The sequence below is a fragment of the Phanerochaete carnosa genome (assembly GCF_000300595.1).
Source record: "Phanerochaete carnosa HHB-10118-sp unplaced genomic scaffold PHACAscaffold_9, whole genome shotgun sequence".
In the NCBI taxonomy this organism is placed as follows: Eukaryota; Fungi; Basidiomycota; class Agaricomycetes; order Polyporales; family Phanerochaetaceae; genus Phanerochaete; species Phanerochaete carnosa.
Window position 1 is genome coordinate 1,634,112 of NW_006767636.1, and position 15,237 is coordinate 1,649,348.

Consider the following 15,237-nt stretch of genomic DNA (forward strand, 5'->3'; position numbering starts at 1 on the left):
ATCCTTGATCAACGCCACGATCTGAAAATCTTTTGCGCGGCCTTCTTGGGGTCACCGATTTTCGTGGAACGGCTACGGTGGAAGGCAGCATCCACAGACTTGCGATACAACTGTACCAGCTATCTAATCGCTCTTATATCAACTCCATTAAACGCTTTAAAGCGCTGACACAGTAAATCACCCGGTGACGACAGGCCAGGTAATGATTACGGCCGAGCCTTTGAAACGGACCAAGGTGAGTCCTTATAGCGTAGTCCCAGCTGTTACCAGAACGAATAAAGTTCGCGTTACTCCCGGGCTGATGGTGCTCGAGAAAGGGAGCTGTGCGACAATAGTTGATCATCGCGATCTGAAGCAAAGCAAAGTGAATTTGCCAAACACCACAATGGCCTCATTGGCATTGTTGAATGATCGTCATACCTTGAGCGCTGCCACATTGGCTCGCGTGCGTAGCCACGCTCGAGGGCAGGACGCGTTTCATTACTTTCATACATGAGCTAGCCTCGACAACGTTCTGTATTTACCTCGGCGCATGGTTTTCGAACGTCGGAGATCAGCTTCTACCGAGGTGGTCTCGTAAGCCATCCGCATCAGCAGTGTACTACCGCAGTACTTGCAGTCTCTGCCAAAGCATCTCACAATCGATTAGGCGAGAAATGGGTCCGCTGTGGAGGGTTTCCCAGAGGAAAAATTCATGGAAGGGAAGAAAAAAATCGCGCTAGCAAGTTATTGTGACCTCGGAGCTGAAGCTGAAGTTGTGCGCCACCCTCCGTTGCAAAGTCGGCGCTGAAGCGCCTATTGCCAAATTGGGAAAGCGCGCCGTAGGGCTGTAGGCCACGATATGGGCTCTTATCATGCGTCATTCGAGCTTCAGCTTTGTCGGAGCATGCGGCACATAATAGAGGTACTTTAATTATACATTTATTTAATTTATATGACATAAATGAGCACACAGCTAAATATTCGATGCAGATACGTAGTTGAGGCAAAGTATATTTGCGCAACCTTCCTGTGTCCACGCCTCCTTCGCATAAGATAAATCATAGCTAATAATAAGAATAATTCCATCACAAACGGCCCAAGAGTTCAGTAGCGGCCAAACAGGGAGCCAAAAGCACTTCCACCCAGGTTAGGGTTATTAGGCGCCCTAGATCCCGTTTGAGAATCTTCGTTCGACGACGTAGCCTACAAGCATTTCAGCGACTGAAACATCCGTCATCAGCAGAGCAAATTCTCGTTTGCTACCGCGGATCAAGCTCAAGCTTCAATCAAGGGCCGTTGATTCAACTTCTGTAGAGAATTGGGTTTGCGCGAAAGGACAACATATATGTGATTACTAAAGCAGTGGGTCATCATGCATCAAGCGATAACTCTACATGTTTAGACAGTTAATTGCTAGGGGGGCTACCCTCTTACTGGTGCCTCAATCCTAGGCCTCCAGCAAATCATCTGACCAGGAAGCATAAGCATCTGCATCCTCGGTCAACGCCGCGATCTTCGCGTCCACTCGGCCGCGCGCACTCTTTCCCAGGAACAGCCGCAAGGGAACCTCGTCCGTGAGCTTGGAAAGCTCGAAAATCTTCTGCGCGCCCTTCTTGGGGTCACCGATCTTCGTGGAACGGCTCGGATGGAAGGCCGCGTCCACAGACTTGCGATATCCGCTCGTGGCCTCGATGTAGGCAGGGTGCACCGGAATCCGGGTGCCCTTGTCTCTGATAGACGTGCGGAAGAACACGGGGCAGACTAAGGTAACCTGTGGTGTAACACATGAGGTGTTTAGATAACGATCAGTTGTAGTGTACTACACACCTTGATGTTCCACTTCGGGTTGATCTCAGCGGCGAGCGCGGTAGTCAGACCGTCGAGTGCTAGAGCCACATCAAGTCAAAATCAAAAAAAGGTGAAAATACTACTGGAAAGCATGGTGCTTACCGTGCTTAGAGGCGCTGTAGTAGGACATGATAGGGGAGGGCTGGACACCGAGGATGGAGCCAAGGTTCAGCAGCCGGCCGCCGACGCCAGGCGCGTTCTCTTCGCGGAAAAATCGGACCGCCTCCCTGCTCACGTTGGCCGCGGCCCAGAAGTTGACTTCGAACATCGCTCGCGCGACGTCTTCTGGCGTGCCTTCGACCTCGCTCACGATTGACAGGCCGGCGTTGTTGAGCACGACGTCAACCTTGCCGAAGGCTTGCTTGGCAGCGCGGAAGACCTCCGCAACCCGTTCCGCCTTGGTGACGTCGAGCTGGGCTATCAAAAGCTGGCTTGGAGAATATTTGTCTCTCAGGTCATCCAGCTCTGAAGGTCTGCGCAGAGTCGCGACGACCTTCTCGCCGTTCTTGAGGGCCAGCTCGACCATTTCTCGACCGAACCCCGAGGCGGATCCGGTAACTGCAAAAGTCAGCAAGAAAGTACGCTCGGTCGACAATTTCCACTCACCAAGCCAAACTCTAGCTGAGGACATTATACTTGTGAGTGAGTGGATTTCTGTAGGGTGTGCTTTGTCCTCGATGCAGAATCCATCATGGGCTTAAGTACTCTTTGGGTTGCTGTAACTCACAGGAAACACGGGCTAAAGCAGGCCGGTAATACTGTATCCGATGGCACTGGACAAGCACTGAAGTTCAAGGCGTTGGCAGCTCCTTCTCTCCGAGTCGCATATCTCGGTGATGGTGGAAACTTTTGCGACCGAGTCACCGAAGAGCCAAGGCCGGCTGGTAGCCGAACTTGAACGACCTTTTGATGAGATAAATCAATAGCCTTCTGCGAAGACACAAAGGCTTACATGGTACGATATTTCGTCATTGTGCGCATAGTTGACGGGGATGACCTACCAGATCTTATGGCTGACGTCATAGCAGACAACGACTAAAATCTGTAGGCATCCCAGACGGCGGCAGCTGAGTCAGCTATGGTTGGCGTTCATTGACATCCATTGCTTACATAGAAACTTCCGCTGTGTGCTTAAGATGTCGTATTGGCCGCATGATGTTGACGGCATCGTGCGGCATCGCGTTACACTGTATGAGCTGTACCGGATATAGCTGAGCCATTGTGGCGCTAACCTTAAAACTCGATCAGACATTCGCGCTTGGCTGCTTGAATACCGCCGCTCCGGTCTCCTTCTGTCTTCCGTATACAGCGGACCCGGCTGCTCTCTGGCTGGAAGGCCGCAAGACGCCGGGGAAGAGACTTCTGAGAGAGGCCCAGAGCACAATATTTGTCAGCCAAGCTCAGCAGAACTCTGTCTCCCCGAAGATTCGATAGACCGGCAAACGATGTTTACCGGTAGCCCGCTGCGCCGGGTATTCGGCATGAAGCTCTAGTCTTGAGCGACACCGGTCGCGCATATGGCGTAGCCCAAACATACTCTTGAACATGCAAGATATGTGTGCTGAGCGGCGGCGTCCACTACTTCAGGGCAGACGACGAGGACACTAAAACGCTGAGTCCTCTCTATAAACACTTGTTGAAGCGCCTAGTGGCTCTGGCTCGGCGTTCCACCCGGCATGGACTTAAGGTGGACATCTTAGATTAGGCGCTACTAATACGTAGATAGTGATTGGACAATCATATGTAGTGCTCCCACGCACGGACCTCTTTATGGCAGGCTTCCCCATTCTAGCGGACTTTCAATTTTGCTTCCTTTTAGTATATAAGGACTCCTCTCGCATCCCCACTCTGCGTGCTCTTTCCCTTCGCACTCAGAGTAAGTCTCCCTTCGTCGCCCTTGCAGTATGCTTTATGCTTACCACCGCCTGTATAGCTAACCACCGTGTGTATTAGGTTAGACATATACAGCGTGCTCTTTCCCTTCGCACCCAGACTAACCACCGTGTGTATTAGATCGTGCCCGCGTGCCACTCGCCAGTTCGCGCTCGCGCAGCCCAGTAGTCGTATCACGACAATAGCTTGTGCCATTTTTTGGGCTTTTCGGAAATTCTTCAGCGTGTCTTAGCCGCTCTTGGGCGCTTCTGGGTGGCTAGTCCGGTGTAACTTAATAAGTTCCCGTGTCTGGGCCGCCGAACTGAATCAGCTCCTAATCTTACGAGTTGAACAATGCTCGGGCTCAAGGTTGCACCGCGCGCAGCCGTCAGAGCTTGAAGTTTGAGCCCTAGATTGGCTCGTACACTACATCTTTCTTGTTATCCAACTCGTAGAGCAGAGAGTCCAGCCACTGCCTCTCGCCATTGCCAGCGTCAGTGGGAGTGTTCTCGTCGTCTGCCCTGAAGTAGTTGTCGCCCTCGTTACCCAACTTGTAGAGCAGGGAGTCCAGCCACTGCCTCTCACCATTGCCAACGTCAGTGGGAGTGTCCTCATCGTCTGCCCTGAAGTAGTTGTCGCCCTCGTCATCCAACTCGTAGAGCAGGGAGTCCAGCCACTGCCTCTCGCCATTGCCAGCGTTAGTGGGAGTGGGTTGGCTGTCTTGCACGGAATATATATGAGGGTCGGTGACTGAGAGTCCGTATTAGCGGAAGACCCAGGGATGCTTTAGCATTGACTCTTACCGTTGGTATTGCGGGACCAGGGATCGCGTAACGGCGTATTGGATGTTGCTGAGGATCTGAGAGGCATTGCTCGTGGTTGCCTGTGAGCGGCAGCCAATAAAGCGGCAATGTCTGGTGGTTGCACCACTCATCATGCATGCCGCCACTGTAGCGCGCGTAGCAGACGCTGTTATTCAAAAGGAACACCGAAGCATTGATCACAAGAGATGCAACTGGTACTCTGAGTCTCACAGGGCGGTGAGATCGAATAATAAGCACCCAGGCGAAGACTTTACTTGAAGTAAGAACTACTCCATCTTCTCTAAATGTAGGTAGCTTGTGCAGAGCCTTACTGGTTTATGAGCGTGTAGATGGTCATGGTATAATGCAGTTCGTAGTCACGACGTCAACGACCCAGACCGTCGGATGCCGGAACAACTTGGGTACGCATCAATTGATGCGCCTACCTCTTTAGCAGAATCAACTGGCATCACAAATTCATTTTATGGCCAGGTTTAAAAGTGGGAGTTTTGAGATTTAAGAGCACCGACGTACCCCAACCATTCGTGCATCCGTATCATCATTTTCATCCAGGGACACTTATGCTCAGGCGCTTGTAGGTTGCGGGCATGGATCCCGGCCGGTGCGTGGATGCCGATATCGACCTCACATCACTCCAGTCAGCTGCTGCCGCATCGCCTCATAAGCACTTCGCCACCATGATAAGACAGCCACCCTCAGTGTCGCTATAGATCCCGCACTAATCTTACATCTGACGGCGGGCACGAATGGTGAGCGGAAACGGAACTGGCTCTGGCTCAACAGTGTCGCCGGAAAATCCATCTCAAGGCATCCAGGACCTTGAGGTTGTGCGGTCCGGGGGCGTGGCAACACCAAGCGTTGTATACGAGCCTCTGGATGTTACAGAGCCTGCAGCTGAGCGAGACCCTTCGCCGCAGATCTTGCCAAGCTTTTCTCCCCGGCCCTCGATAGTACGTCAAAGGACCTTACTGTTCTTGCTGGCATCCGCATTAATCGGAGGTCGTTTCACAGGACATGAGACTCAGCAAGCTTCTGGAACCAGGGCCGCGATGGACCCTGGCGTTCCTGGCAGGAGCCTTTGCCCTGCGCTACTATCCGAGGCGACCCGGCTTTCAGAGGCGGGTGGCACTTCTAGGGTTATTCTGTGGTGTGCAATACACCCGCGACTGGCAGGAAAGGCGATACCGATACCTTTGGCGCGCTTCATGGAAATTTAAAGAAGACACTCCGGAGAGGCTGTTCTGGCGCCGTGTATTCCTGTACGCGAGCGGATGTCATGAACTGTGACCGCTGACACAGAAGTGGGTCCGGGAGCAATCTGCTTCAGTTTTTGCGTCAGAAGATGGCGCGAAAGCTCATGCGGTAGTGAAGCGGCTTGAGTCCGCTGCTCGAGAGCCAAGTCCGGCAAGTAAGTGGGTCGCGGGTATGGCCGGAGAGCGTGCTGACAAATTTGTATCAATGCTAGGCTTCCAGATGGCGTGGTGGAGTGCTATCCTGTCCACGAGCGTGAACCATGACTTTTAGATGCACTTCTGGTGCTCGACCGCCACTAATGAAACGAGCTCGGTCGAGTCCTGGGTGCTGACACTAACAGAGGAAATCTTGCATATATGAGTATGCTCGAGCATTGGGACATGTGGAAAGTGAGTTGTCTGCTATGCCTGTCCCTTCATCGTTGAACTCGCTCCCTGTGAAATAGTGGGTGGGATTTTCCACTCCTGTTGGCTGTCTGGCATCAGCTGCAACGGGCCTATTTGCTCGACACACAACTGTGCTGAGGCTCTCATTAGCAACAGGAATCTGCTCCCTCGTGGTGGCACAGTTCCATGCCTATACCTGTAACCAGCTTCTCGATTTTCCAAGGAGGTCAAGGCACCGCCGGATCCTCCAACATTGCATCAAACGCATTGTACCAATCGACCCTCTCGATCTTTCCCGGCCAACTAAATAACAGTGTGATCCGCAACTGTTCCTGATAACGCGATTAGCAGATTAATCAACTGACGTACTGCCGTCTTCGTGACCTTTCAATTTTAAGCGGCAGCTCGAGCACCAGGGAGAAATCGCAAGCACTAATTATATAACGCCAGAATCCACGATAGATTAATTAGGGCCCAGTGAAGCCAGTATCCGAAGCCCAAGCTTGAGCGCGTTTACCCTATGGCTGCATCCCAGCCTTTTAACAGTTCAAAGCATGATAAGAGCGTTCCTTGTAACGACCGCAGTTGCGCGTTGTCATTTGACGCCGGCTTTAAGAGCGAGCTCGCAGACCTCGTCATGCTATGTGCGCCGAACCACTCCAAGGGGGAGCCCATCGATGTTGGCATGGGGAATGTAGGCTGGGCAAGCATTCCATGGTGCGGAGCCCAACGAGAGTGTTATTGTCGTGATACGACTACTGGGCTGCGCGAGCGCGAACTGGCGAGTGGCACGCGGGCACAATCTAATACACACAGTGTTAGTCTGAGTGCGAAGGGAAAGAGCACGCTGTATAGCTATATACCTAATACACACGGTGTTAGCTAGACAGGGGTCCGGTGAGCATACTACATAATGCGCAAGGGCGACGAAGGGAACTTACTCTGAGTGCAAAGGAAAAGAGCACGCAGAGTGGGAATGCGAGAGGAGTCCTTATATACTAAAAGGAAGCAAAATTGAAAGTCCGCTAGAATGGGGAAGCCTGCCATAAAGAGGTCCGTGCGTGGGAGCACTACATATGATTGTCCAATCACTATCTACGTATTAGTAGCGCCTAATCTAAGATGTCCACCTTAAGTCCATGCCGGGTGGAACGCCGAGCCAGAGCCACTAGGCGCTTCAACACTCCCCCTTGGCGAGGCGATACGGAACGAGGCCAAGAGACTGGGTGTGACGGTTGTGTACCTCAGCCGGTAAAGGCTTTGTGAGAATATCAGCCAGATTGTCAACACCGGGAATCTTAACGAGTTCGATCAGACCTGCTTCGAATTGCTCGTGAACAGCGTGAGCTTTGACGCGGGTGTGTTTTGTGCGATGTTTGACGTTGGGTGACTGGGCAGCATCAACGACAGATTTGTTGTCGCAGTGGAGAGGGACAGGCTTCGCGAGTGGGTGTTCGATATACTCAGCGAAGATTTCGAGCCACTGTAAATGTCGGACTGCTTCGTCGGCTGCGAAGTACTCTGCGTCGAAGGTGTCTCGAGCCACAGAGCGTTGCTTGCGAGAAGACCAACTGGTTGTGCCTCTACCGAGTTTGTAAACCCAGCCGGATGTTGAGACGGAGTTGTCCTTGTCGTTCGCGAAGTCTGCGTCGGTGTAACCGAGCAAACGGCTATCGGTCTCGTCGTTCTGACCTAGACAGAGTCGATAGTTGGAGGTGCCGCGGAGGTACTTGAGGACACGATAGGCGGCAGCTACATGTTTCGGTGAAGGGTTTGCCTGGTATTGGCAAAGTCGGGCGACGGCGAAGCCGATGTCGGGGCGAGTCCCGAGCATGGCATACATGAGTGAGCCGAGGAGTGAGCGGTAGAGCTTGATGCGGTCTTGTGGGCAGTCCGCTGGGTCTTCCTCGTTCTTCTCGAGTACGATGTCAGTGCCGAGTGGTGTGGATGCGGGGTTGCAGTCTTCGTATCCGAATCGTTTGAGGACGGACTTGATGTACGTTTCTTGGTCGAGGTATGTAGCTCGACTCCCCCTATCCCTCGTGACACGGATGCCGAGGTAGTACTTGAGTTCGCCAAGGTCCTTGAGTTGGAACCTTTCCTTCAGTGCCTCTTTCGTTTGTTGGATGAGATCGAGGCTGTTTCCCATCATAGTTAGGTTGTCAACGTAAACCACTAAAATTTGAGTGGATCCCCCTCGTTGACGGCGAATGAAGATGGATACGTCGCCGGCGTCGTGGCATGCGAATCCAATGTCCTCGAGACAGGCTTTGAGCGTGAGGAACCATGTTCGTCCCGCTTGCTTTAACCCGTATATTGCTTTCTGCAGGCGGCATACTTTGCCTGCGTCCGTTACGAAACCTTCAGGTTGCTCCATGTATAGCTCCTCGTCGAGTTCTCCGTTCAGATATGCTCTATCAAAGTCGATCTGATGGATTTCCCAGTCCTGGATAGTCGCTAGGGCGATGAGGTATCGCCAGGATTCCAGACGGGTGACGGGAGCGAAGGTGTCTTCGTAATCGATGCCTTGAACTTGCGTGAACCCCTTGGCTACGAGCCTTGCCTTGTAGCGATCCACTTCTCCGTTCTCGTTGCGCTTGACAACGTATACCCATTTGCATTTGATCGCTTTGCGACCCTTTGGTAGGTCGACAAGTTCCCAAGTGCCTTGTTCCAGGAGGCCGGTGACTTCGGCCTGCATGGCAGTCATCCACTCCGCTGAGTCCAGTGCATCGGCTGCTTGCTTGTAGGTTCGCGGCTCTCCAGCGATGGAGGAGTCGCCTACGATCGCAGTGATGTCGCCCGGTTCCTTGCCTGTGTTCAGTGCTTCCTCGATGTCCGCTTCGGTCGCTCCGGGCCAAATACTCGTCCATTTCTGAGTTGCTTTACGCTCGCGGGTACCGCGGCGGACGCCTGATGACGTCGTGGCATGCTCAGGGTTGGTGAAGGGATTGTAGTCCCACGAGGTAGTGTTGGGATTTGGCTGGAGTGGCGGAGGGGCGACGACGCGAGATGGTGAGGCTTTGGCCTTGCCTTTGAATTCAGGCTTGACCGGTGCACTTGGCGGGATTGGCGGAGCTGGATACAACTCTGTTCGAGGTGTAAGGCGTGGTATTTGGGATGCTGTAGGCGGTTTTGGTGTGATGGGTTGAGTAGGAGGTGGTACAGGCTGTGGCGGCTGCGTAGGAGCCGGTGGCGTGTTAAGGGGTGGTAGTTCGAGTTCGACAGATGACGGCAGCGTGGATGTAGATCCGGTCGGTTGTGTCGAGGACGGTGAGGGTAGGAGTTTGTTAGGGAAGATCGACTCGTCAAATATCACATCAGTACTCGTGGTGATCTTTCTGCTACGTTTATTCCATAGATGATAACCTTTAGAATTCGTCTCGTAGCCGATAAACACTAGGCTCTCAGCGTTAGCATCGAGTTTCTTGCGTTTATCCCCGGGTATATGGCAATAGGCCTGGCAACCGAAGACTCGGAAGTGGGACACGTCCGGTGTGGTGCCAGTGAGTCGTTCCAGGGGCGTACGCCATGCAATGGCTTTCTTAGGGCCTCTATTGCGTACGTGCACAGCTGTGCGAATAGCTTCTTCCCAGAATCCGTGTGATAACCCGGCGGTTTGTAGCATTGACTTAGCGGCTTCTACGAGCGCGCGGTTTATGCGCTCAGCTTTGCCGTTTTGCTGTGGGGTACCGGGTATCGTGCGCTCGTGGATGATCCCAGATTTCTTCAACAAGTTGATGAACTCGTTGGACTGGTATTCACCCCCTCGATCTGACCGAAAGACCTTGATGACCGTGTCAAACTGTCGCGCGACGAGGGCTACGAAGTCTTTGAACGCGGAGAGGAACTCATCCTTTGTTCGCAGATAGTAGACCCATGTGACGTTGGAGCAGTCGTCGATGAAGGTAGCGAAGTATCGGTGGCCTGTAAGAGACACCACCGACATAGGTCCGTCGAGGTCAGAGTGAATGAGGTCGAAGGGTTTGTTGGCGCGTGAGGTGGACGATGTAGGGAATGTACGCCTGTGTGCTTTGCCCAAGACGCAGCCTTCGCAGGGATGCGAAGGTTTATCCATATCGGCGGCGATGAGGCCTTTGACCGGAGAGGAATCAGCAGCGGCGAGCTTGCGTACTGCCTCCCAGTTCAGGTGACCAAACTGGTGATGGATAACGTCGAGCGAAGTGGCGTTGTGCGTGGAAACCGCGACAGAGGGTGGAGGTGGAGTAAGGTCCAACCAGTACTGACCGCGGGACTTAGTGCCTATGCCAAACGTGGTGTTACCACGTTTGATTTGGGCTCGTCCTTTCCCAAAGACGAGATCGAAGCCTTTGTCTTCGATGCATGAGACGGAGATTAGCCGTCCGGACATTGCAGGGCTGTAGAGGACGTTCTCTAGCCTGATGTTTACTGGTTTGTTGTCGACGAGCGTAGTGCCCTCGACAACACCTGAACCGAGCGTGCTTACTTGCGTTTTCACCTTGTCTGCTAGTGTTGCATATATAGGCGATGCGAAGGTGGTGTACTCAGCAAAGTCGTTCAGGTCGTTCGTAATGTGTCGCATACAGCCGGAGTCTAACATCCAGCGTTTCACACCATGGAGATACCAGGAAGCGGAGTGAATTTTGGCCTCGGGAGCAACTGCTCCTTCGGCAGTGACTACATGTACAGATGCGTGACCAGTACTACTACCGGACGGATTACTTTTACCGTCCTGGGCTTTGCCATTGCTGCCCTTCCGTGCCTCTTCGGCGGCGGCCTTTTTCTTTCTACAATCCTGCTCGTAGTGGCCTTTGTAGTGGCAGAAGTTGCACTTGCCCTTCTTGCCTTCAGGTTTGCCAGCTTTGGCTTTGCCTGAGGTAGACGCCTTCGGTGCGTGGAAGGCGGCGACGTTGGTGGAGGAGCTGCGACGCTTCGCTTCGTCGAGGAGACGGTTGCGGATGTCGTCGAGCTTCAAGTTGGCGGGCTTGGTGACTGCGAGGATGGGCTCCACGACGTTGTTGAACGAGTCGGGGAGGGCCGTGAGCAGGCCGAATATCTGCAGGAGCTCCGGGGTTTGGAGGATCCCGGAGGCGCTGACCTCTTGCCAGAGTCGGGCGCGTTCGTCGAGTTGGGCAGCGAGGTCATCGCTGTCCGTGATCGCGTGTGAGAAGTACACGCGGAACTTGACGAATGCTGACATGGTGGTGGAGGCGGCGTAGTTGTCCTTCAGCTTCTTCCACAGCGCGGCGGCTGTGATGTCCACTGGGTTCGCGAGGTGCAGGAGCTCGTCACCGAGCGTGCTGAGGATGTAAAACCTCGCGTATGCGTTCGTCGTCTCCCATGCTTCGACGTCCGCAGCGGAGATGGTGCTGCTTTGGACGGGGATTCTCTCGGTGCCGTCGACGACCTTCCATGCGCGTGCAGCAATGAAGTATTGCTGCATCATCAGGGACCAGTGTGGGTAGTCGCTGGAACCTTTGAGCTTTCCGATCGCGTCGAGCTTCATCGACGGCGGACCAGTGGCTGATGCGAACGCGGAGGCGGAGGACATGGTTGTTGTGCGACGTGGTGCGGATGACGCGGATTGAGAGGGTGTAGCAGGAGCGGCGGGAGTGCGACGTGTAGGACGGGGTGCCGGTGCAGGTGCAGGTGTCGGTGCAGTTGGTGAAGGTGGGCGTGATGCAGATGGACTAGACATACACTAGAGTACGACTCTAGTGTGCGTGTGTGCGATGTGGAGTAACACTTGGGGTAAAGACCCTGAGGTGTTATGGAGCTAATGTGCGGCTGGTGCCGGATCTCTCCGAGTGAAGACTCGTGAGGGATGGAGGGTAGATGGGGGCCAGTTACAAGCCGGAGCTCATAACCTATTGTCGTGATACGACTACTGGGCTGCGCGAGCGCGAACTGGCGAGTGGCACGCAGGCACGATCTAATACACACGGTGGTTAGTCTGGGTGCGAAGGGAAAGAGCACGCTGTATATGTCTAACCTAATACACACGGTGGTTAGCTATACAGGCGGTGGTAAGCATAAAGCATACTGCAAGGGCGACGAAGGGAGACTTACTCTGGGTGCGAAGGGAAAGAGCGCGCAGAGTGGGAATGCGAGAGGAGTCCTTATATACTAAAAGGAAGCAAAATTGAAAGTCCGCTAGAATGGGGAAGCCTGCCATAAAGAGGTCCGTGCGTGGGAGCACTACATATGATTGTCCAATCACTATCTACGTATTAGTAGCGCCTAATCTAAGATGTCCACCTTAAGTCCATGCCGGGCGGAACGCCGAGCCAGAGCCACTAGGCGCTTCAACACAAGCGGGAATCGAACCCGCAATCCGAAAGTAACCGCAGCGCACTATACCACTAAGGCATAAGACCTTGCATGTATCAGGTTGGAGTTGCCCTATAGTACCACTTTTCTACCTCAAAGTCTTAGCTGTAATATTGTAGCCAATTATCAGGTATTAAAGCATTGGAATGTAATTGTACAAAGGTATATTCTAATGGCATGGCTAAGACATTGATGTGGCTAAGACACCAGTGTGGCTAAGACATTGAGTTATTAAATATTTGCTATTGATTCTGCTTATTGTACAAATGTATATCCTGACAGCGTGGCTAAGACACTGATGTGGCTAAGACACCAGTGTGGCTAAAACACCGGAGCAGATGAACTATACTCAAGTGGAATCAATAGCAAATATTTAACGTTCCAATGTCTTAGCCACGCCATCAGGATATACATTTGTACAATTACATTCCAATGCTTTAATACCTGATAATTGGCTACAATATTACAGCTAAGACTTTGAGGTAGAAAAGTGGTATTATGGGTCAATTCCAACCTTATACTTGCAAGGTCTTATGCCTTAGTGGTATAGTGCGCTGCGGTTACTTTCGGGCTGCAGGTTCGATTCCCGCTTGTGCCATTTTTTGGGCTTTTCGGAAATTCTTCAGCGTGTCTTAGCTGCTCTTGGGCGCTTCTGGATGGCTAGTCCGGTGTAACTTAATAAGTTCCCGTGTCTGGGCCGCCGAACTGAAACTCTTGAGATTAGCTGCGAAAAGGTGTCTGCTTAGACTGAAAAGTAAGCAACTTTAGATATACCAACTGTTGATCACTTACCAGCCTCAGGGTACATCCGGCCCTGGTTCCTTCCTCCTGCCCCTGGCATCCCCCCTCGCCTCTGCCTCTCGATATTTTAGAACCTTATAATATCGGAGACGAGTTCGTCCATCGTGGCCATTACAAATCTGGATTGGCTGGTGAAGGTACTGCAAAGTATTGGGCTATTTTGATTTTTTGATGGCTCACCGAGAATGAACAAATGGCTACGATATCAACGAACTCCACATAGCTATTTGTAAGCTGCAGCTGGGCATCCGGCGAATACCCAACATCCCCCGGCTTGAAGCCGGCTCTGGAAGTCGACTTCCACTCGAATTGGTTGATCATATCGGCCTCTGTCTTCAGAAAGTCTTCGAGCTCCTACAAGGAAATTCGAAACAGAGAAGGTTCGATGGTATCAAGCGTTCCATATCCAAGGCTGCAATGACTTGTCGACAGTGGCAGCTCTATTGCAGACCGCTCCTCTTCCATCATCTGACCCTTCGCCACCTCCAAGATGTGTGGTTTTTGGCCGGTGCTCTTGGCTCGCCACTATCAGCATGGCTGGCGAACCACGTTCAGGTGCTCAAATTTGTTCCGGAAGAACCTGGTTTCCCCATCTATGAATTTCAAAGAGCTTGGAGGTCGCTATCAAGGCATCTTAGTGGTCTCAGCGAGATCCATTTTGACTCTGGCCTGTCCACCATCAACAGCACATTTTGTCCTCTGCTGTCCCGACCCTGCCCTCGCGCATTACTCCATGTGAGAGATCTCGATTTGCGAAACGTCCGCTTCCCGTCCTTCTCAGCTCCGTACCGTGCCTTGAGCGCTCTGCGCTCTCTAGAGAGCCTGCAGCTGGCCCAGATTCAGTGGTCTGTGCCTTGCACCATGGATTGCCCACCGTCGTGTGCCACACCCTTTCCCGACATCAAGCACTTACATGTCGAAGGATCCTCCAAGTTCTGGCCCTCCGCATGGATGTTTGCGTTGTCATCACTGCGATACAGCGCCAGCTGGCGCAGCCCTCAGGGCAATGAGGCTGTCTCGACCGAAGACGTGCACGCGCACATGCGTGTCATCGCGGAGATGACACAGTTTGCAGAACAGATGCGTGTATCTGACTACGTCTCGTTTTCCGAAGTCAAGGGCAAGACAGAAGGTTAGCGTTCATGCCTGTGCACATAGCCTAACGGTGATACATGCTGCCTAGGTCTCTCTCGGATCACCATCTTCTTCGGGCGACGAAACTCGTTGGTGCTCGGGTTTACGGTCAGTCCGCCCTGCTCAGGTCGGAAACAGCAGTACAGGTCCCTGTCGCAAGTTGTCGTCCTCATTGACGACCACTGGGAAGCGGTCAATTGGGTGGGTGTCGAGGCAGTCCTGGTCCATTCACCAACCGCAGTTCCGGTTGACGTTATTCCTGGGTGGCATTTTCGTTCACATGAAGAGGAAGAACTGCAGGCTCGTATGCCGGGAAGGAGAGCGACGCTGCAGCGCGTGATGAGCGACATTGATAAAGTCAAGATGGTGAAAGAGTTTTGGGAGAATGCATGATTGCTTCGAGAGACTCGCTTCTCTTAGTACGATGTCCTGTAGACTCGGGCTTACCGGTACATGAATGGAACGCAATGGCAATGTTCGTTAATAGCAATAGTGATCTATTTGTGTTATAGCAGGCAAAATGACAAAATGCCACATGATGCCACATCTGTGCAGAAACGCACAGAGTCAGCCAGAAGCAGCATACGCGGGTATGAAGGTTGGTGATGGACAAAAATAGGGACATCACAAACTCAGGATACAGAAAAACTCGATCTCAATTTGATCACACAACACTATGCATAAGATTGCATGAAGATGCATGTGGATGCATGAAGATGCATGTGGATGCATGAACACACACACATATGCACATATGTGCGCATATGTGCACGCTCATGCTACCACGTGAACTGAAGTGCACCATCACCGAAATGGAACTGGGC

At 52.6% G+C, this 15,237-nt stretch overlaps 3 protein-coding genes and 2 pseudogenes across 5 annotated transcripts; 2 read left to right on the forward strand and 3 right to left on the reverse strand.

Annotated features, from left to right (window-relative positions):
* Positions 1–1,429: 1,429 nt before the first annotated feature.
* Positions 1,430–2,461, reverse strand: PHACADRAFT_187373 (uncharacterized protein; the record flags this gene model as incomplete). Its single annotated transcript, XM_007399727.1, has 4 exons — positions 1,430–1,753; positions 1,810–1,868; positions 1,933–2,388; positions 2,437–2,461. 4 exons carry the CDS (start codon positions 2,459–2,461, stop codon positions 1,430–1,432), a joined length of 864 nt encoding a protein of 287 aa, XP_007399789.1.
* A 1,650-nt stretch (positions 2,462–4,111) lies between these two features.
* Positions 4,112–4,572, reverse strand: PHACADRAFT_187374 (uncharacterized protein; the record flags this gene model as incomplete). The annotated part of the gene is made up of 2 exons (XM_007399728.1): positions 4,112–4,452; positions 4,506–4,572. 2 exons carry the CDS (start codon positions 4,570–4,572, stop codon positions 4,112–4,114), a joined length of 408 nt encoding a protein of 135 aa, XP_007399790.1.
* A 7,882-nt stretch (positions 4,573–12,454) lies between these two features.
* On the reverse strand, positions 12,455–12,525 carry PHACADRAFT_t131 (annotated as a pseudogene). The gene has a single exon. The product of its transcript is annotated as a tRNA-OTHER (tRNA).
* A 480-nt stretch (positions 12,526–13,005) lies between these two features.
* Positions 13,006–13,076, forward strand: PHACADRAFT_t128 (annotated as a pseudogene). Its single transcript has one exon. The product of its transcript is annotated as a tRNA-OTHER (tRNA).
* Positions 13,077–13,696: 620 nt separating this feature from the next.
* PHACADRAFT_31787 (uncharacterized protein) lies at positions 13,697–14,806 on the forward strand (the record flags this gene model as incomplete). The annotated part of the gene is made up of 2 exons (XM_007399209.1): positions 13,697–14,411; positions 14,463–14,806. The coding sequence occupies 2 exons, from the start codon at positions 13,697–13,699 to the stop codon at positions 14,804–14,806; spliced, it is 1,059 nt and encodes a 352-aa protein (XP_007399271.1).
* Between the last annotated feature and the right edge of the window lie 431 nt (positions 14,807–15,237).